The following is a 23,414-nucleotide window of genomic DNA, read 5'->3' on the forward strand; positions in this document are numbered from 1 at the left end:
TTGGTAACAGATCTTTCCTAAGGAGCCTCTTTGATGAATCTTCAAGATGAACTTCCACTAGAACTGATTCGAGACATTTGGGTTTAATGAGATACGTGATATGAGGATTAAAACAAACCTAAGAGATCGTTCTGAGGAAGCCACTTCATCAGTCTGACGTTCTTTGGTGCATCTTTGGGAACCACTCCAGTGTATCGCCACAGGACCTGGACATCAGAGTGGAACCTCTACGTTAGTGAAGTGTCATCTAGTGTTTTTCATTGGCTTCTTTGGGTTTATTAGTAATCAGTTTCTCACTAGATTTGTCACAATTTAGAAATGTTAGCCAAATTAACACATAAATAATTGCAATAAATAATTTGTCTTTTCTCATTAATTGTGTGCAAAACTTAAAGTACAAGCTTAAAGTGTCCAAATTGGCTGATTCCAACATCTAGTAAAGTCCTCCCAGAAGAGTAGAGGCTGTTATGAAGCAAAAGGGGACAATCTAGTTAATACCCTTCATTTCAGAAGAAACGCTGGAGACAACTTCTGGACATACAGTGCAATAACTGATCTGTTTATTAGTGATGCATGGTTGTGTATAAAATGTTTCTCCTCACCCTCTGAGGAATCTGTCTGAAGGCATCAAAGAATTCCTTGGCTTTGACCTCCGGCAGTTCAGACACCATGGAGCCCAAAGTGAACACGACGAAGCCATGCTCTCCAGAGCCGTTCACAAACTCCTCCAGATCCTGCAATAAGGACGGCAGACAGTGTTCGATTCATGAGGATGTGCAAGTTCTTCCAAAGGTGACATTGTAGACTAAAGATTCCACCTTAAATGGAATACAGGTGCCAGGATGTGAATGCTGCTCTATATAAGGTGGAACAGGAAATGTGAACAGGAAGCTGGTGAATGAGAAGCCAACTTCAGCCTTGTAGAAGTTTAGACATGAAACATTTAGCACTGTTTTGTCAGGCCCAGTAAAGCCTTTGCATGGTTAGTATTAGAGAGCATCATCATCATATTATATACATTTTTTTCACTTTTGTTTTTATTACTTGCACAATAAAAATATTTCACAATTTCTTCGGTTGTTAAAAAATGAATCAAGGACATCCCAGACAAATAAGCCACTGTTAGCTGTATCATTAGCACAACGCTTTTTGGTACAACACAAAACCTTTTTTCGATTAATTCTATATTGAATCATCTACAGTACATTCTCTATCAATCTGAAGAACCATTTCATGGTGTAAAGAAGCCTTCAATTATGCAAAGGGTTCTTAGAGTGTTCATGGTTCTATAAAGAGCCATTTTCTTTACTAATAGGCCCTTGAAGAACCATATTTTTTAAGAGTGTAGTTAAATGAAGTCAAAGTCAGTTCCACAGCCGTGTTTTAGAGCGCATAAAGTAAAGCTTTCTTGCTTACTTTGAAATTCAACAAATTCAAACTCCATTCATCTTTTGGGCCATGCTGGGTGTTTGAAGGTGGGGACACAGAAAGGCGAAGTTACAGCTCAGAAGCCATTGTTCATGTAATGCTTTCCTCTGATCAAAATGAAAAATATAACAATGATTACATCTGTGCTTAAACATGACTATTCTCATCCAACAGTGGTGTCACAGGGGGTTCCAGAGTGAGATTTTCCACAAATTGCAAACTGTTCTGTGCTTGCCAAGATTTAAATCTTAGATCTGGAAATGTTTTTGACAAAAAAAATAAGACTCAAACCCCACCACATGAAGAAAATTCATATTATTTCTGACCTTTCAGACTTTGCCAGATTTTATAAAACTAAGCACTTGTGCTCATGGGTATATTTTGTTTTTTCTATCTGAATTTACATGCCCAAATCATAAGGCAAATTATTCAGTAACTGCATGAAATAACTAATTTTTTTTTGTAAAAGCTCCCCTCAAATTAACAGAATATAGTGTTTTATGATCATACACATATTGCTATATGCTTACAATTTAATGCTGAAAGCCAAAAATCTTCGACGCTCTTTGTATTATTTTATAAAAATAATTTTTACAGAGCAGATCACTGAAGAGACGCCATCTGTTTATAGTTTATAGCCTAGATTTGTGGAAAAATGGGTCGACTTTCAGTAGAAAAAAAAATTGTGAGTTCAGCTTCTTTTATTATAAAGTTTTAAAATTACATCACCCATCTATCTGACTGGAAAGAAGACAGTTACAGCTCTCATATGACCCCCACCTTTAGAATGTAGCTTATAAAATATGAAAGTTATGAAGTAAAGAATATGACAATGCGTTTTGGATCCACCGGTGGTCTCAAGGAGTTAAAAAGGTTAAAAAAAGTGTCACAAAACATGTGGCACTATTTACACTTAGTTTCTAGGTTTACAACAGTGCAGCTGGTCAGATCTGGACTATGGTCCTTCATCCTTTACCCAGGTTTCACTAAAGATAAACATCTTTCAGCAGAGTTGCAAGTCATGATGAAGGAGCAGGATTATTGCAGTTTTCACTGAGACTCTTAATAGTGAACAACAAAAATTAAAAGCTATAATTTAAGGTGAGAGTGGATAACACACAGCAGCAGATACATAAAGCTCATCTTCACATTCCAGTAAAACTGGCCAATGCAGCTGCATCAACTTCATGCCAAATTACTACGGACATTAAGGAATACCAGCTTCAGCTGTGATGAGGCAGTTGACTAAGGTTGTCCGTCCTTGCTGTCGCACTGACTGTACAGATGTTGTGTCACTGAGGTCCTACAATTTTCTAAACAATTCCATTGGAATCTACCACTGTGGTGATGTTTTTACCTGAATTGTGAACAAATCAAACGAAGAAACGCATATTGTTCAGCAAAACTCACCGCTGGCAGGGGCTTCTTCTTGGCACAATTGATGCCCCCAACAGTCACCATGTTGGGCATTAGGGGTCTAGGGTATTCAAAGGTGAAGTCGTACCTCATAAGCCAAATTGCACCATGGCTTAAAAGCTGTTTATAGGTAGTGTCCTTCTTAAGGTATCTGCTGACCAGTTCATCAAAGCTGGCATAAACAAATCGGCAGAGGACCGACTCAAACCCAGTCATGAACATGTTCTTGACCCTCTGAGGAAAATTCATGATGTCTGTGTTGCCTGTGAACAAGCGTGGGATATAAGAAGGGGGTGAGGGGCACTGAGCTGCTGCCAGGTCCAGTCCGCAGGGGATCCCACGCAAGAAATAAACAACAGGAATGGAAAAGGCATCACCAATGATCGCACCACAAGGTAGGAAAGGGTCAGTCAGCATGAGATCAAAGCCTTGCTCCCGCAGGCTCCTCATCAGAGGCTCGTCGTACAGCAGGCCTTCACAGCCTTTCATTTGCATGTTGTGAAAGTTTGTAAGCGCCTTCATGTTCAGTAAAATATCAGAACGCTCTGGACCTTTCATTGACACCTCCTTAAATTCATCAATAATGGCATCCAGATCAGCCTCTGTGTAGGGTACCTTGAAGGTCCTAGTGGTGTAGCTGCCATTGCGGATATGCTGGCTAGCCTCAGGAACCAAAACCACCATCTCGTGGCCTTTCTGAGACAACTCCTCCACCAGAATCTTCATACTGAGCCAGTGGCTGCCGTCCACAGGCATGACCACTATCTTTCCCCCTTGTACTGTCCCTATAGAGGAGCAGCAGAGCAAAGCCAGCAGCCCCAGAACCGTAACACACTGCATTCCTACACAAGCCTCTCAGAACCCCTGTTGAAAGCACTACAGTGCGACAGTGAAGGGCCCTCTCAGCAACACTGAAGCAGACTGAGCTCAACTCGGTCTGACTGTGAGCTCTTATATAATTGTGTCTGTGCAGCAGCGTGATCTCACAATGTAGTCCAAAGTCCACAAAGTAGGTGAGAGATTTTAACACATTATTCTAGTGGCCTGTATGTGTGGAAGTACTTTGTTTTTTGGCATTTGAATTTTGGAATTGTCTTGATGTAAAACTTCTTTTATGTGTAACCAACTGATATAACTGATGTCATGTACAAGCAAAGCACAGTTCAGTGCAGCTACTGCAAAGTATGGGAGTCCCCTGTACTCATTTACTCATATACTAATGAAGTCAAGTCGTTCATTAGTTCAATAGCTCTTTTTTTACTACACAGAGATGAATCTCTGAATGAAAGTGAGCCAATATTTAAACCAGCAATCAAATCTGAGAGTGGAAAATCAACTGAAGTGGTCTATTTGGGAGCTCTCTGTTACCTATCAGCAAGAGACAGTCACACTCAACTCCAGTGAGGCTGGACATTGAAGTCTATGTCAGCATGACATTGCGTTTTCAGAGCAGAAACGTTTACCAAAGACGAGGCTACTCCTCACTATACAGTGTTACTTAAACAGCCCTGATTTATACTAACACAACTTGACAGGTTTCTTTGGCGAGTTTAGCTCCTGCTCGTCCTTAAACTTGACTTTTGTCATTTTTGGTCACCAAAGTGGTGCAATGAACTTCTCTTAGTCCCTTGCTGTCTAAATACTCTTAGAGTGCGTTGCAGTCTACAGACTGAAGACCAGTTTCTTTAGAAAAACATTTAATGAACAATAATCCTGCACATAAGCTCTGTAAACTCTGTGTATTGTATATGTAGGTAGCAGCACTAGCTGCTGTTTCTGGCAGTGCCTTAACTCTTATCTTTGGACAACCTACAGTTCAATAAAGCACTTTTGTAATCCATCTTTTGCTAAATTATTAATAAAGATTGCATAAGGGGGAGGTTTTCAGAGAACGTCATGGATATGCTGATTGCTTCTACAACACTAAACAATCAGTAAACTTTTGATTGTTGGTACCAAGTTACCCACTGCCTATTCAGATTGCATTCATGCTATTAATGATACTCTAGTCAGCCCATCCTCTACTGCATGAAACCTTGATGTCCTACTTGACTCATGTCACACCTTTGTTCCACATACTGAATTCCTGATGCAATATTGCTAGACTTTGCCCTATGCTTACCTTTAAAGATGCCAAAATTCTGGTGCATGCTTACACTACATCTGGGTTAAACCACCACAATTCTGTTTTATGGTTTACCAACTATTGGCTCCCAGATACAGAACACATTCAAATCTTTGTGTTAACCTTTAAAGCATCGTATAGCCTTGCACCTTCTCATCTCTCAGCTTTGTTATATCCTCATACCCCATTGTACAATCTAAGGTCCTCCTACTCTGGTCTTCTAGTTGTTCCTAGATTCATGCTTTCCACTATAGGGGTCAGGTCTTTTAGTGTTGCTGCCTCCACCGTCTGGAACTCCTTACCATCATCTATTTGCTCTTCTATCTCTTTCCATCTTCAATGCTCAGCTAAACACCTACCTTTTTTCTGAATGCTTTCACGCTCTTTAATACCCTCCCTGCCCCGACACTGTAAAGTGACCTTGTGTTTGTGAAAGGCGCCATATAACATTTTTCTTCTTCTTCTTCTTCTTATTATTATTATTATATAGACATAATTTTAGAGAATCTGCAAATAACAACATACAGGATATAGCAATTGTATAGTAAGCATAGTAACTAAACACTAATAATAAAACTATGTATTAATAGTATTTTTCATTTTAGTTACAAAATCTCTGCTTTACACAGAAATGTAAGTAAAACTGGAGAGATAAAATACAATGGTCTACATTACATATCAGCACAATCTGGATTTAAAGCACGATCATATTTACCTGAGAGGCTTTTATGCCTTTAGCACAGTCATCCATGATGTGTAACTGTGTCACTAATCTGGCTGTGTCACTTCACATAAATGATTATCATCAGTTTAAACGTTAAAGCCAACACTGTGCCTTCACAATTTATGTGTCCAAGGGACTGTAATAAAGGGAAACATTAAGGGCCCTAAAACAGAGCTTTGAGGGACACTATATTGCACTTTATGTTCAGAAAACCAACATTTAAACTGACAATTTCATGTCTGCATGCATCCTGTAAGGATACATGACTGACCACATACACACACATAATCTTGTAGAAAGCTTCCCAGAAGAGTGAAGGCTACATATTAATGGCCATGGTTTTTCATACGAGTGTCATAATCACTCCTCAGAACAATTCACAATTACAGAATATTTTTCATAGCATGTACTGAGTAAAGTAATTATAGTAGTTACTGAATGTTTAATCTTAAAATTAAAAACTGAGTATTTAAGCCTAGGATTTATGGGTTAAAAGCTGGTCTGATGGCATTTTATTCAATGGGAGACCAATTACAAAGACAATGGTAGACAAGAAATGGTGTATAGTAACTGAACAAAGTGCATAGTAACAAGAAGGAGCCATTGAGCTGCATTTTTAATGAATGAAAGGTGACATTATTATTATTATTATTATTATTATCATTATTATTATTAATAATATTATTGTGAAATCATCTTATATAATTCACTTTATCAATTGTAAAGTGTGAACTTAAAAATGCCACTGACCACTAGAATGAAATGAGAAAGAGTGTTCAGTTTATGTTCTTATGATAATGAGTCCAGCACAAAGACAGTAGGTGGTGCTATAAGACTAGAAATTCTATACTGTCCATACTTTCTTGTTATGGGGAAATGGGGTTATTTTTACAGGTGAGTTTTCACAAAAACTGATTTAAGCTGTTTACTTACTTCAGCCTGAATACCACATTTACCCCTTTTTTACTAGATAATTTGAAAAAATATACATAAGACTGCATTCATACAGAACCTAAAAGCTTTTAAAAAATGATCGAGGTTTAGGCTTATTTACATTGTGGTCCTCATAACAGCGGCACTTATACATGCCAAAAGGTCATCTGTAAAAAACAAGATGAGTTCATTTGCACAAACAGATATCTTTAATGGATTTTCATAAATCATGTTTTTGTTATTGTGCATTCTGGTTATTATTAATCAAACTGCAGTTAGGTTGTGTTAAGTAAAAATAACAAAATACAGGTAACTTACAAAATTAAACTATTGAATTTTTATTTCATTTCAATTTAATTTTTTGGCAAAAGCAGGTAACTCCGATAGTCATTTCCATGTTAACCACACCGTTTATTGGGTACAAGTTCCTTTTAAAGTCAGTATTTAACAATCTTTACCATAAAACAAGCAGGTAAAGATGTGAAAATTGCAACACAAACAGCCATTAATGTTCAATGTTAAGCATCTATAAGATCAGAACTCTGAAAGTCCTGAAGTCCTAAATCCTAATCTCAAACGGCTCACTGCTCCCTATATAGTCACTATGTGAGTTAGGAAATTTTGGCTTTTACACCCAAATATCGATCTTTATGTCAGGTATGAACTGTGTACACAGGGCTGAATCCAAATACTGTGCGCTGATTGGCTGAACTGGATTTATCGTGTTCTGCTGGAGAACAATGCTGGTGTTTGACCGTTTCTGCTGTAAAATGTGAACCTGTGATGCCTGGACAATGAACAATTAAGGCTTTTGTGCCTAAACATGTTTAGGTTTCAAAATGTGTTGTGTGTTAGAATAACTCACCACAGTCAGCTCGTTTTTTTTTGAAGGATGGACTTCATCTGTTTTTTTCAAATGAACTTTTCATATTCAGTCGTTTAGCCTTTAGAGATTTGGAGATTCCTCAAAGAAGCTTCAACACTCAAACTACAAAAAAGAGACTAAATCTACTTTATTTGATATCCTGATACAAAATAAATGCAGACAGAAAATGCGATAGGCAGCTAGATAGAGAGATATTTGAAACTCATTTGAAATAAAAATTGATCACATAATCTAATAGTAAACTGAAAAAGAAATGGAGCGTAGAATTTCCGTGATTCAAATGTGTCAGTTGGCTGACCATAACATTAACAATAGCCAAATGCTCTTCACCACTGTTGACAAACTAACACCGCCACCTACATATATGGTCCATGAATTAGTATCAACTGAGAGATGTAATATATATATATATATATATATATATATATATATATATCCACCAGAGAGCCTGTGTTTCGGATGTTAAAAGAGTAGACTAGAGGAATATGGAAGTGGATTTTAAATGGGTTGTATACTTGTTTGCAGAGGATTTCACCACAGTTCAGTACAAAGGTTCAATGAGTTCGCGTTGCATTGCAAAATCACATCTAGCACTGCAGCCTGAATTTAGTCCATAATTTTGTCCTCTAGATAACGAGTCACAGCGTCAGAAACCACATGATCAAGTCTACTAGAAAAACTGAACAACTCCACACACGTTAAGGCACGTTTGTGAAGATTTAGCATACAGGTAGCACCATGGTAATTTGTGACGTATAAGCTGGTTAGCTGCATTAGCCTTGTAGCTTCAGTGCTTAAACTGAAGACGAACTCAGACTCCACTCTTCATTTTCATCCTGTCTTAATTCTTAATTTCTCGTTTTTCTCCTCTTTTCTAGATTTCCATGCTATCATTTGCTATCAAAGCTTCTCTCAAAAATCTTTGAATGTGCCGTCTACAATCAGATGTCTCTTTATCTCAACCAGATCCAGCTCCAGGATGCAAGTTGGCCAAAACTGGCACACACTGCAGTAACTCTGGCATTGTCTTACAGCTGTTTGAGTCCAACCTGGAGTGGTTCTCTTATCAGGTGACATGGAGAAGATCCACACTGGCTCAGTGCAGTTTCTCCACCAGTGTTCCACAAGGCTCAGTGCTAGGTCCTCTTCTCTTTTCCTGCTTTACTCTCTTCCTTCTCAACTTTCTACTCTCATCTTGGCTGAAGCATAATCAAGAAATGCCGAACTGCTTGAAATCTATGTTCTCTCTGGGATCTTATAGTCTCCTTTGAGGATTCCCTGGTCTTTCCATCTGACATGCATAAAGTCAGTATCTGCGTGATTTTGAATGATCAGCAATTGATCTCAACTCATATTGCAAACTTGACTTCAAACAGACTTCAAACTCTGCTAAATCTAAAGGATTCTATGATTTCTTTCCAGGAAGCCTACTGATGTTGACCCAGATCACTATACTGAGTTCATTAAGGGCCCTAAAACGGAGCCTTGTGGAACACCATAATGCACTCTTATTTGTTTTACACTGACAATTTGGTGTCTGGAGGCAACAAATAAGACTTACTCCAGATAAGAACTTGTTTGTTTAAACCTTGTCTATCCGTTCTACCATTTGTGATTTCTACTCAAACTGAGATCAAACTAAACTATTAAAAAGAAAAAGACAGATGTTACTCAGCACTACTCACCGCTGACAGGGGCTTCTTCTTGGCACAATTGATGCCCCCTATTATCACCATGTTTGGCATTAGGGGTTTAGGGTATTCAAAGGTGAAGTCATACCTCATAAGCCAAATCGCACCGTGGCCAAGAAGCTGTTTATAGGTAGTGTCCTTCTCGAGATATTTGCTGACCAGTTCATCAAAGCTGGCATAAACAAATCGGCAGAGGACCGACTCAAACCCAGTCATGAACATGTTCTTGACCCTCTGAGGAAAATTCATGATGTCTGTGTTGCCTGTGAACAAGCGTGGGACATAAGAAACGGGTGAGGGGCACTGGGCTGCTTCCAGGTCCAGTCCGCAGGGCATCCCACGCAAGAAATAAACAACAGGAATCGAGAAAGCATCAGCGATGATCGTTCCACAAGGCAGGAAAGGGTCAGTTAGCATGAGATCAAAGCCTTGCTCCCGCAGGCTCCTCATTAGAGGCTTGTTGTACAGCAGGCCTTCACAGCCTTTCACTTGCATCTCTGTGAAGCTCAAAAGCCGTCCAATATTTTCAAAGATGTTAGAAAGCTGTGGAGCCTCCAACGTCCCCTTTTTAAACTTGTCAATATTGGCATCCAGGTCAGCCTCGGTGTAGGGTACCTTGAAGGTCCTAGTGGTGTAGCTGCCATTCCGGATAAAATAGTTAGCCTCAGGAACCAAAACCACCATCTCGTGGCCTATCTGAGACAACTCCTCCACCAGAATCTTCATACTGAGCCAGTGGCTGCCGTCCACAGGCATGACCACTATTTTCCCCCCTTGTACTGTCCCTATAGAGGAGCAGCAGAGCAAAGCCAGCAGCCCCAGAACCGTAACGCTCTGCATTCTTCCCAGGCCTCTCTCAAAAACCCTTTTGAAAACAGTACAATGCGACAGTGAAGGACCCTCTCAGCAACACAGAAGCAGACTGAGCTCGGCTCAGTCTGACTGTGAGCTTTTCCTACCTATGTGCAGTGGTGTAATCTCAGAGTAGTTCAAAGTCCACAAACTAGGCAAAAGACTTTAACCCTTTAAAGTCTAGTGGTCTGTATGTGGGTACAAGTCAAAAAGCATAAAACTAGATCTTGTAGGTGTTAAGAAAACAAAGCATGCTGATTAATTGAGTTAAACCTATTTTTACAATATGTCTAAAACAAAGTATTAGAGTATTAGCACTGAAACAATGTCAAATCAAGTCAAATAAAAGTCTGATTGATTTTCCACTTGGAATCACAAAACACATCCGCAAAAAGATTAAGTCGGTTGTGCTTCAAACAGGATATATCCCACTTTTATTCAACTATTTTCAATTGTTGGTAACTTTTTCATGATGTCTTGTATTTAAATGGTGTGTTTGCGTTGAATCAGCACATTGAAATTTAGTTTATTAGTCTGTTGCCTTTAGCAGCTGAAGAGATTAGCACAGGAGACTGGTTTTTATTGACCACCACACTCAAAATAACTGCACTGTTAATCATTAACCTTTAATGCAATTAAAAAATGAGTGGCTTCAATTAAATATCATGATATTTACTTGAAAATGTTGGTTTGGTCAGTACGACCTTGTTGAGTAAATGACATTTTATCTCACTGGCTTCATCTGTTTGGGACATGTCTTTCTCCTTGTTTTAATGCTTCACTACCTCTTATTTCAGGAATTCTCATCCTTTTCCATCTCATGGCCCAGCTGTTTATCACCAGAAAGCATAAGGACTCACAGAAAAACATGAACGTAAAATACCAAAAGGTTAGGCACCCAGTAGGTGGAATGATTTTAAATTGAATACGAGGTTTTTGCAATGCATTTTTTCCCCACTCATGAAACACTGAAGGGCAAAAAATGATGAAGCTGCTTCATGCACTGTTGTTGCAGGGCTTGTATTAACCTTGTTTATCATTTGAACACATTTTTTCAAAGAATTTAATTACAAAATGCATTATTGGCTCACTATAGACCACTTGCCCTACCACAGTGGGAACAAAGACCACCAGAAGTTGCCTTTCAGCCCAGTAGTGGTCCGCCGGTCAGTGGTTGAGAACGCTTGGCAAAGTTTCGGTAGCGTTGTTATTGGTTTGTTAGTGACAAAATTGAATGTTCAATGACTTTCTCAAATAAAATAAATATAATTAAGGTACAGGGTCTCTTTATGCAAAAGAATTTTAGACTAAAGCCTCCAAACTACCACACTGGACAAAGCCTGCTGGTTTGTGTGGGGTATTATGGTGAGGTCAGTCTGTGGATGACTGTGTAGAGCAGTGTTAGCTCGTAGTAATATTCACATTTGGAGTCTTTAATGGCCTCATAATTCAGAGGATCCAATAATATTCGCAGGAAATATGTCGGCTTTGTAACATTTTTGCCCACCACTGAGTGAAATAGCAGAGATTTTCGGAAGTGTTATTAATTTTCCCCAAAGATAAATCCAGCTTAGAGTTAATAATATGAGCACTGGCTGCACGGTGTCAGCGAATTGCATAAGAGGAAATAAAAGCATGAATGATTTGGATGAATGGTTTCCAGCTCTTTAAAAGACAGGATGCATCTGAGTACTCCTGGCTTTCACAGGAGCGCTTCTAAAACTTAAGGGCAGAATCAAAAATGACACTGAGGGTTTTTACACTGCTGTATACATTAGTTGATAAAAGCTAGTAAGAGCCATAGATATTATCTTTGATCTACAGCTACAGTCTACACTTCAACTCCTCACAGCTCAGCTTAAATGCAGAACTTGCACATTAGCTTCATTTTTGAATATTAAATCTTACTAAATCTTAACATTAATAACCGGACAGTGAGTCTAGAATTCAGTGGGTAAAAGCTGGTCTGATGATGTGTTATAGAATGATGACGTAGCTGGTATTTGTACAGAAATTACGCATCATAAAATGTTAATTACATTTTATTAGGTTGATTTTATTGATCATCATAAAAAAGAGGGAGACTGGGAGACTGTACACGACAGGGAGACTGTACACGACAACCATTGTAAAGTAGCAAGTAGTTGATTGGATGGCAGCTCAATATTTACATCATCTTATTTCTTTCATTTAATTTTAAAATTCTTTTCATTTTTCATCTTCATTCTCAAATAGTCTATTTTTCGAATTGCATTTTCAAACTTTTACATAAATGCAGTACTTCTGTGCTGCTGGTCTCACTTGATAACAACTCTATAAACTATTGCCCATTTTATAGTGGTTGTTTTGGTTACACTTTGCTTCTGCAACAGAACATGGACATAACCATGCCATAAACATGCCATAAAAGTCATGTCAGGGCAGTTTATATCCCTGCCATGTTTGTGTTCATGGTTCAAGTAAAGTGTGATCACTGGCATGAACTGAGAGAGCGTTCAGGTTACGTCCTCATGACAATGGAAGAAGTGAGTTCAGCAAAAAGACAGTAGATGGGGCTATAAGGCAAGATATAATATTTCCATAATTCCTCACTACGTGGGAAATGGAAGAAGTATGAGTTTTACAGTAGTTTCCACACAAACTGATTTAAGCTGATAAATCTGCCTCAATTAGAGCTTTACTGCTCTCCACCAGTGCAAGTGTAAAAATGTAATTTAAAATCAGAATATTCATTAAATCAGCCTTGAGGCCCCCCCAAAAAAACAGCACACAAAATTACTATTTCTAACTTTGCTAATAATTAGAATATTTAATATTTCATAACCTTAATATGGAATAACTTGATAATAAATGTAGCTGTTTGTTAATTCAATAGCTCTTTTTTAGTACACAGAGATGAATCTCTGAATGAAAGTGAGCCAATATTTAAACCAGCAATCAAATCTGAGAAAGGAAGATCAACTAAAGTGGTCTATTTGGGAGCTCTCTGTTACCTATCAGCAAGAGACAGTCACACTGGACTCCAGTGAGGCTGGACACTGAAGTCTATGTCAGCGTGATGCAGTGTTTTCAGAGCAGATGTAGAAACGTTTATTAAAGACGAGGCTACTCCTCACTATTCAGTGTTACTCAAACAGCCCTGATTCATACTAACACAACTTGTCAAGTTACTTTGGTGAGTTCATTTCCATTTACGGTAATTAGCAGACACTCTTATCCAGAGCGGCTTACAATTTGATCATTTTTACACAGGAAGGTGAAGGTAGTGTTAGGAGTCTTGCCCAAGGACTCTTATTGGTATAGTGCAGGGTGCTTGCCCAGGCAGGGGATTGAACCCCAGTCTATAGCACAGAAGGCAGAGGTGTTGAGCTCCTGCTCGTCCTTAAACCCATACTTTTGTCTTTTTTTGGTCACCAAAGTGGTGCAACTTCTCTTGGAGTCCCTTGCTGTCTGAACACTTGTCAATCTACAGACTGAAGACTTGTCTATTTAGCATTTAAATCCTGCACTTAAGAAGCTCTGTAATCTCTGTGTATTGTGTATGTAGGTAGCAGCACTGACTGCTGTTTCTGGCAGTGCCTTAACTCTTATCTTTGGACTTCAGCCTACAGTTCAATAAAGTAGACAATAAAGCACTTTTGTAAACCATCTTCTGCTAAATTGTATAAATGTAATTGTATATCATTTGCACAAGGAATAACTTTTCTAAGTATGAGTGTGCTGATTACTTCTAGAACAGTAAACAATCATTAAACAGACATACCAATTACTGAGTGCCTGTAAATAACAAAACACTGAATAGTATTTGCATAAACTGCACAGTAACTGTAGTAACTAAGCAATAATAATAATAATAATAAAACTATATGTATATACTATTTTTCATTTTAGTTACAAAATCTCTAAGTGCTTTATATGGAAATGTAAATAAAATATTGGAGAGATAAAATACAATGGTCTTAATTAAATAACAGCATGAAATGCCAGGGCTCGGCCATTAAGGGCTTTAAATGACATAAGCAAGACCTTTACAGTGTCATACAAACTATTAACTATTCTATAATCACTATTTTAAGGCTCACTCACTGCCTGTTAAAATGTGCACATAGTCATGTAATCTTCACAGAAATGCTGAGAACACAGAATTGGTGCTTGGCTAAACGCAAGATCACCATACAGTGACATACAATGTCAGCTAGATGGGTCAGCACTGACTGTGGGACACAGGAATCGTATTCATGGGAATTGATAAAGATACGCTGAACACATTTGTGATGAACTAGGGTGTTCGTAAGCCAAACCTTATAGCCCACCTCGCTAATCATGTGTCTGAATGGAATCTAATTCCAGCAGCAGCTTTTCAACATCTAATGGAAAGCTTTCTTAGAAGAGCAAATGTTGTTAATGCAGAAAAGGGGGACAAACTACTTATTAATACCCTTAATTTTGGAAGAAATGTTGGACAAACTGTTTACTCAACAGGAATCATTCACAATGTAGGCAAACAATAAAGACAGGCAGATGTTGCTCAGCAGACCTCACCATTTCTTTTTGTCACAATTCATGCCCCCAGTTATCACCATGTTGGGTATTAGGGGTTTAGGGTACTCAAAAGTGAAGTCATACCTCATGAGCCAAATCACACCATGGCCAAGAAGCTGTTCATAGGCAGTTGAGATATCTGCTGGACAGTTCATCAGAGCTGCCGTGAAGAGTTTGATAGAGGGTCAACTCAAGTCCCACCATGAACATGTTCTTGACCCTCTGAGGGCAAGTCATGGCATCTGTGTTGCCTGAGAACAAGCATGGCACGTAATAAGGGGGTGAGGGGCACTGGACTGCTGCCATGTCCAGCTCACAGGGTAGCCCACGCAAATAATAAATGGCAGGAACCATCGAGAAAGCATTGGCAATGACTGCACTGCAAGGCCAGAAAGGGTCAGTTAGCAAGAGGTCAAAGTGTTGCTCCTGAAGGCTCTTCGTCAGAGGCTTGTTGTACAGTAGGCCTTCACAAACTTTCATACCACCCCCCCACCCCCCACCCCCGCCTTCCAGTATCATGTAACACACTGCAGTCTCACCATGCCTGTCTCAAAAACAGTACAGTGAGACAGTGAAGGGCCCTCTCAGCAACACTGAAGCAGTCTGAGCTCAAGTCTGACTGTGAACTGTTATATAATCCTGTCCATGCAGTGGTGTTATTGCACAATAGTTCAGCATCTACAAAGCAGGTCAGAGATTTAAATGGGACCCATATTTGTCCACACTGCACGCTTATAACTACAGAATGTGCACATTATTTTCTTACTTAATAATTAATAAAGACTACTGAGTCATTTATAATAATTGGTGAATAACATCATAGAAGTTCATAGAAAAAAACTGTACTCATAGTTTTCAAAGCCTTTTTGTTTTGCTGTCTGTTCCAACTTCAACCCAAACCTCAGAAAAACCAGACACTGTGATTCAGACTGTGCACTGCACAAATGCCTTCCCGTATCCTGATTAGGGCTGAGTATTAAATTCAGTAATTGTATGGTACCGAGTTACATCAGTACCACCAAAATCATTCCGTCATTCAACACCAAGTTTCAGTACCTGGAGTAAGTAGCTGGCCTTATCAGCATGATTGAGCCAGTAAAATTGCTTGTTCCAAGATCTAGATCTCAACAGTGGATGAGGCGATGCCTGTTTCCTGTGTCATGCTAATTACACTAAGCGCATTCCAATTACCATATATGGACAACAGTCACTCAAGAGTTAAAGATCTGTGGCTTAAAGATGTTCTAACAGGGTTTCAGTGGATTCAAGGCAGTTAGTTTGTACTAAACTGGTTTGTTTACTCTTTGTGAAATGAATACGAGTCTACAGAAATAATGACCAGAGGAATTCAGAGTCTAGAATGACTGAAAGTGGAAACTGACTGGTATTATTTTAGGTTATTGTAGGAGTTTATCCTGCAGAGGAGTACCGCCTCACTTTGGTTCCTGCTTTATTTATGTCTAACTGTAGAACAAATAGGCATAAATGTACCTTTTGGCTGTAATTTCGGCTCTGTTCACACAGCAGGTAAAAGTGGCCCAAATCCGATCTTCTGATCTAAAGCAATACTTTGGCAACAAAAAAAATAAAAAACAAAAAAAAAACTAAAAAAAACTTCAATGTATGACCTTACTGAAGACCTGGATGCACTTTTTAGAGACGTTTTGTTGATGTACGTTTTGTGTATTTATGGAAAAGATTTGGGTGACTACTGACTTCTAGGGTTTGTTAGCAACATTAGCCTCTCAGCTACAGCTTTAAAGTAAGAAGTGAAATTTGTAGACAAACCGGTCTCAGCTGATCGACTTCATCTGGGGTAAGATAGAAACTGGGTAAATCTGATTTTTCAAACTATTCCTTTAGAAATAAATTGCAGCCCTGAAGTTATATTGTGGGGCCCTACATGATCTTATAACAAGAACGCCAGAGGAAACCATGAGAAACTGAAGGCAGAGCTCAGAGCAGGGGGTGATGGTGCACTTGTCAACACTGGCTGACGAACACCGAGTCTGTTCTTAGCACATGGATGCAACACAAGTTTGGTAACTATTTCAACATTTTTGATGCCTTAAATCAACCGCAGTGCTGACACTTTCACTCAAATTCTGATCAAATCAAACTATAAAGAGAAAAACACAGATGTTGTTCAGCACTACTCACCGCTGACAGGGGCTTCTTCTTGGCACAATTGATGCCTCCAACTATCACCATGTTGGGCATTAGGGGTTTAGGGTACTCAAACGTATAGTCGTACCTCATAAGCCAAATCGCACCATGACCAAGAAGCTGTTTATAGGTGGTGTCCTTCTTCAGATAACGGCTGGTCAGTTCATCAAAGCTGCCATAAAGAGCCTGACAGAGGATCAACTCGACTCCCACCATGAGCATGTTCTTAACCCTCTGAGGGAAAGTCATGGTGTCTGTGTTTCCCGTGAAGAACCGTGGGACATAAGATGGGGGTGAGGGGCACTGGGCTGCTTCCAGGTCCAGTCCGCAGGGGATCCCACGCAAGAAATAAATGGCAGGAATCGAGAAAGCATCAGCGATGATCGTACCACAAGGCAGGAAAGGGTCAGTTAGCATGAGATCGAAGCCTTGCTCCCGCAGGCTCCTCATCAGAGACTCATCATACAGCAGGGCTTCACAGCCTTTCACCTGCATCTCTGTGAAATTCATAATCATTTTGAACATTTCTGGAACATCGAAAAGTCCTGGAGCCTTCAACGTCCCCTTCTTTATCATATCTATTGAAGCATCCAGATCAGCCTCTGTGTAGGGTACCTTGAAGGTCCTAGTGGTGTAGCTGCCATTCCGGATATGATAGTTAGCCTCAGGAACCAAAACCACCATCTCGTGGCCTTTCTGAGACAACTCCTCCACCAGAATCTTCATACTGAGCCAGTGACTGCCGTCCACAGGCATGACTACTATTTTCCCCCCTTGTACTGTCCCTATAGAGGAGCAGCAGAGCCAAGCCAGCAGCCCCAGAACTGTAACACAATGCATTCTTACCAGGCCTCTCAAAAACCCCTTTTGAAAGCACTACAGTGTGACAGTGAAGGATCCTCTCAGCAACACTGAAGCAGACTGAGCTCAACTCGGTCTGACTGTGAGCTCTTATATAATTCTGTGTGTGCAGTGGTGTCATCGCACAATAGTTCAGAGTCCACAAAATAGGTGAGAGATTTCAGTGCCTTGAACTGCAAGGACCCTTTGCACTGCAAGGACCCTTTTGTCCACATGGCACTGTCGTAACTACAGAACATGCACATTATTTTCTGACTAAATAATTAAAAGAGGCTACTGAATGATCCATAGTAGTTAATGTTAGTTCATTAAAAACCATTGTACTCATAGTTTTTCAAAACCTTTTTGTTTTGCTGTCTGTTCCAACTTCAACCCAAACCGCAGAAAAACCAGACACTGTGATTCAGACTGTGCACTGCACAAATGCCTTCCCGTATCCTGATTAGGGCTGAGTATTAAATTCAATAATTTTGTGGTACCGAGTTACATCAGTATCACCAAAATCATTCCGTCATTCAACACCAATTTCAGTACCTGGAGTAAGTAGCTGGCCTTATCAGCATCATTGAGTCAGTAAAATTGCTTGTTTCAAGATCTAGATCTCAACAGTGGATGAGGCGATGTTTCCTGTGTCATGCTAATTACACTAAGTGCATTCCAGTTACCATATATGGACAACAGTCACTCAAGAGTTAAAGATCTGTGGCTTAAAGTAAACCATGGTAGATGTTCTAACAGGGTTTCAGTTGATTCAAGGCAGTTAGTTTGTGCTAAATTGGTTTGTTTACTCTTTGTGAAATGAATACGAGTCTACAGAGAGAATAATGACCAGAGGAATTCAGAGTCTAGAATGACTGAAAGTGGAAACTGACTGGTATTATTTTAGGTTATTGTAGGAGTTTATCCTGCAGAGGAGCACCGCCTCACTTTGGTTCCTGCTTTATTAATGTCTAACTGTAGAACAAATAGGCGTAAATGCACCTTTTGGCTGTGATTTCTTTACAACTGTAGGATGCACAGTAAATACTGGTTAACGGGTCACTACTTAGTGAAAAGAGGTGAATCTCTGAGTGAAGGTCAGACAAACTAGCAATCACACTGGTCTGTCTGAGGACAGAAAGCTGATAAAAGTAGCCTATTTGCTAATTTGCATTATCTGTTGTTTATTATCAGCCAGAGAAAGTCACGATTGACTCCAGTGAGTCTGGATTTTGATTATAACAAGATTACGTCAGCAGGATGCAGCATTTCAGAGAAAATGTAGAAAGATGAGGCTACTCTTCACTCTTTTACGTTGACCAAACTGCCCTCGTTTATCCTAACACAGCTGGAGAATTGTCCAAAGACTTTTTAAAGCATTCTATACATCCAATTTTTAAAGCACATCGCACAGCTAAAACAGTAGCAGCCGTCCTGCAGACTGAACTGTGTCCATGATTAAGTATGTGTGTATCAGTAACAGTGAGTCATACAGGGTCAGAAACCCAATAATCAAGGGTATTAGAGATACTGAACATCTCCACACAAACATGCAGTTAGCACTATGCTAATTTCCTTTAGATGCTGAGTGGAATGACAGAACCACTGACTGGAAAACAAATCTGAGGAGAACCCAAGCTGAAATTGGCCCCATAGCCGGCCCGAAATCCATAATTTTGTCAGGTACGAGTAGCAGATCTCTGGATCTGAATACTTGTGTGATGTTTTCTTTCAGCTTTTTGTGATAAACAAGTAAACTTTGGAACAGTATAATATGAAGCGATCACGCAGCCCTGCTCTCTGATGGTGTTAACGGGCAGTGACTTCTGATGGAGCATATCTGCCTCAGGATCTTGTGTTAAAAGATTAAAAAGGCCAGCATGAGTTACACACAACGACAGCTGTTTAGAGGCAGACAAGAATGGGCAGCATCAGCTCGCTGACAGGGCTATTTGATAAGCACGGCCATTAATGATGAGGTCAGGAAATATTGCTCATGCAGTGCAGTAATTTCAGCAAACTGACTCATGTTTGAGCAAAGATAAGCATCTCGCACGCTGTGCTCAGACATAGGACTACACTTAAAAACAGTCAGCACACGTGGTGACAAACAGGCTTAAATGGCAGCATTGTTAACTAATGAACATCAGATCCACAGTGTGTTTCCATTAGATGCTGCATAGCTCTCAAGTAACCCTAATCTAATATCGCATTTATGTTTAGGTTCTCTAATCAGTGCATTAGAACATTATTACCAGCTTACAAGAAGAATTGCTAGAAGACCACCAGTTTGCACAATGCCTTCAATTCAAACTGTCAGCAGAGCAATAGTGTTTACAGAGAGGTGACAAAGAAAAATACATGAAGTGTCTATGTTGTTGAGCCCCACATGCCTGAAGATGGTGCAATTGCTAGCTGGTGAAGATAATTCAGAATTATGTTTAGGTAGAATAATTAAAGCACTGGGAAATTATTCTCAGCTTGCAAAAAAAAAAAACAAAAAAAAAAACAAAACAAACTACACCACATTTTTAATCTGAAATAAAAGCCTTAAAACACAGTTTTGAGGTGCAACTTCTAACTGGTAAAGTTAGCTCAGCAAAGCTAGTCTAAGCATTAATGTGCTGCATACATCTGATTTAAAGCAATACTTTGGCAACAATTTTCCAATTACTGTCAACTGTAAAAATTCTCTGGAGCAAATCATCCAAAGTCTGAGTGACCTTAAAAAAAGACCTGGATGTGCTTTTTAGAGACGTTTTGTTGATCTATTAAAGGAAAAGATTTGTATGACTATTAACTTCTAGGATTTGTTAGCAACTTTAGCGTTTTAGCTACAGCTCTAAAGTAAAGAAGCGAAATGTGGAGACAAACCGGTCTCAGCTGATTGACTACATCTGGAGTAAGTTAAAAACTGTGTAAACCTGATTTTTCAAACTATTCCTTTAGAAATTCATAGCAGCCCTGAAGTTCTCTCATGTGGTCAGACGTGATCTCGTAACAAGAACACAGGGGAAACCATGAGAAACTGAAGGCAGAGCTCAGAGCAGGGGGTGATGGTGCACTTGTCAACACTGGCTGACGAACACCGAGTCTGTTCTTAGCACATGGATGCAACACAAGTTTGGTAACTCTTTCAACATTTTTGATGCCTTAAATCTACCACAGTGCTGACATTTTAAGTCAAATTCTGATCAAATCAAACTATAAAGAGAAAAACACAGATGTTGTTCAGCACTACTCACCGCTGACAGGGGCTTCTTCTTGGCACAATTGATGCCTCCAACTATCACCATGTTGGGCATTAGGGGTTTAGGGTACTCAAACGTATAGTCGTGCCTCATGAACCAAATCGCACCATGACCAAGAAGCTGTTTATAGGAGGTGTCCTTCTTCAGATATCTGCTGGTCAGTTCATCAAAGCTGCCATAAAGAGTCTGACAGAGGATCAACTCGACTCCCACCATGAGCATGTTCTTAACCCTTTGAGGGAAAGTCATGGTGTCTGTGTTTCCCGTAAGGAGCCGTGGGACATAAGAAGGGGGTGAGGGGCACTGGGCTGCTTCCAGGTCCAGTCCGCAGGGGATCCCACGCAAGAAATAAATGGCAGGAATCGAGAAAGCATCAGCGATGATCGTACCACAAGGCAGGAAAGGGTCAGTTAGCATGAGATCGAAGCCTTGCTCCCGCAGGCTCCTCATCAGAGACTCATCATACAGCAGGGCTTCACAGCCTTTCACCTGCAACTCTGTGAAATTCATACCTATTTTGAACATTTCTGGAACATTGAAAAGTCCTGGAGCCTTCAGCATCCACTTTTTAATCATATCTATTGAAGCATCCAGATCAGCCTCTGTGTAGGGTACCTTGAAGGTCCTAGTGGTGTAGCTGCCATTCCGGATATGATAGTTAGCCTTAGGAACCAAAACCACCATCTCGTGGCCTTTCTGAGACAACTCCTCCACCAGAATCTTCATACTGAGCCAGTGACTGCCGTCCACAGGCATGACTACTATTTTCCCCCCTTGTACTGTCCCTATAGAAGAGCAGCAGAGCAAAGCCAGCAGCCCCAGAACTGTAACACAATGCATTCTTACCAGGCCTCTCAAAAACCCCTTTTGCCAGGACTATAATGTGACAGTAAAGGGCCCAGCCCAGCAACACTGAGGCAGACTGAGCTCAACTCGGTCTGACTGTGAGCTCTTATATAATTCTGTGTGTGCAGTGGTGTCATCGCACAATAGTTCAGAGTCCACAAAATAGGTGAGAAGTTTCAGTGCCTTGAACTGCAAGGACCCTTTGGTCCACACTGCACTCTCATAACCACAGATTGTGCACATTATTTTCTTCCTAAATAATTAATAGAGGCTACTGAATAATCCATAGTAGTTAGTGAATAATAGAGTTAATTAAAAATCATAACTCATAGTTTTTCAAAGTCTTTTTGTTTTGCTGTTTGTTCCAACTTGACCTCAAACCTCAGAAAAAACATATACTGTGATCCATATTGTGCACTGCACAAATGCCTTCCAGTATCATGATCAGGGCTGAGTATTAAATTCAACAATTGCAGTACCAAGTTACATCAGCACCAAAATCATTGTCATTCAACACCAAGTTTCAGAACCTAAATAGCTGGCCTTTTTAGCGTCATTGAGCCAGTAAAATTGCTTGTTTCAAAATCCAGAAGGAAGATTTGTCCATACACTGCAAAAACTAAACAAATCAAATAAACAAATAAAAAAACCTGAAATCTTCATGATTAAAATCACTGCTTTTTCATTCAAAGATAAACTATTCTAGACTACATTTGTATGTATGTGATTAATCAGCCAGCTTTTAGAATCTCTGTCTAGAATTATCTTATTTACACAAAAGAAATGAGAAACTTTTTGAGAGATCTGAACAGTTTTGAAGTTCTACACTATAAAAGAATAAATTTCAAGAAAACTTTACTTATTTTCATAATTTAACCGGACAGATGTGTAGCTCTATAATCGTCCAAAACATTGCATTCTTAAAATGACAGAAGTTGTCTTTACATTTCCTCTTTCATAGTGATAAACCTCATACGTACAACATCTAGTGTTGCCTGTTCATCTCAAAATAAAAAAGCAAGATCTGTCAATCATTTTTAAGACGTTCTGGCTTTTAAGGATTTCAGTGTTAGCTGGGCCACCACATGAGCAAAAAGAATTATTAGATTCTGTCTTTTTTTTATCTGTTTGGAGCTAATAAAGCAGGTTATTGTCATTCCTGTGAAAGTTTGCATGTCTCATTTTTAGTAGTATTTTCAGGAATCTTATTTTAAGCATTATAGAGTTGATTCAAGGCACTTTTAAGCACATTTTTGTGAATTTTACAGCAAAGATTCTCTAGTTTTGAGCTGAAGCTGTTCAAGCATTCTCAAGCCAAATGAACTTTCAAAAAATGCTTAAAACAAGACTCATATGCTACTTTTGTTAAATTTAGATAATTATTACAACCTCAGATCAAAATAGTGTTACTTAAATCTAGCCACTATACCTTAAACCAATTAAATTTTTACTAATACTTTTAAGAAATCTCTCTAAGTATAACTCTCCATACTGACAGATAATTTTGCTTGATTCAAGTTAACTTTGTTTTTCTTGGTTTTTTGACATTTTACATATGACTGTTCAGGAACTGGTATCGGATCAGATTCTGAATGACACTCAGGCCTAACAGTGATGTTATATTTTTGCCTTTTCACCCAGACTTGCTGATTTTAGTGACACAGATCACTGGAATGAACAAGTTAGTCCAGCACATAGACAGTATATGGTGCTA

The 23,414-nt window shown here is 39.3% G+C and overlaps 2 protein-coding genes and 1 pseudogene across 7 annotated transcripts in view; all 3 read right to left on the reverse strand.

Moving 5' to 3' along the window:
- Positions 1 to 23,414, reverse strand: part of LOC118811965 (UDP-glucuronosyltransferase-like) — a 69,754-nt gene that overhangs the window by 5,981 nt on the left and 40,359 nt on the right. For 3 of the 6 annotated variants that reach the window (XM_036576628.1, XM_036576619.1, XM_036576585.1), the window contains exons 2-3: positions 603 to 734; positions 119 to 206 (exon numbers count right to left, since the gene is read on the reverse strand). In XM_036576628.1, the coding sequence (XP_036432521.1) occupies positions 119 to 206; positions 603 to 734 (220 nt within the window). Of the gene's footprint in view, positions 1 to 118; positions 207 to 602; positions 735 to 2,838; positions 3,854 to 9,197; positions 10,157 to 16,757; positions 17,701 to 23,414 lie in introns of those variants that run through there. The other 3 variants (XM_036576595.1, XM_036576602.1, XM_036576611.1) reach the window with 3 other exon arrangements.
- Positions 10,303 to 15,082, reverse strand: LOC118812037 (annotated as a pseudogene).
- Positions 20,360 to 23,221, reverse strand: LOC118812002 (UDP-glucuronosyltransferase 1A1-like). The gene has a single exon (XM_036576655.1). The coding sequence runs from the start codon at positions 21,692 to 21,694 to the stop codon at positions 20,798 to 20,800; it is 897 nt and encodes a 298-aa protein (XP_036432548.1). The 5' UTR covers positions 21,695 to 23,221; the 3' UTR covers positions 20,360 to 20,797.

This window comes from Colossoma macropomum, unplaced genomic scaffold (genome assembly GCF_904425465.1).
Source record: "Colossoma macropomum unplaced genomic scaffold, Colossoma_macropomum, whole genome shotgun sequence".
In the NCBI taxonomy this organism is placed as follows: domain Eukaryota; kingdom Metazoa; phylum Chordata; class Actinopteri; order Characiformes; family Serrasalmidae; genus Colossoma; species Colossoma macropomum.

Excerpts from the sequence above, each read along its gene's own strand:
- LOC118812002 (XM_036576655.1), bottom strand. The coding sequence starts at position 21,694 with ATGCATTGTGTTACAGTTCTGGGGCTGCTGGCTTTGCTCTGCTGCTCT.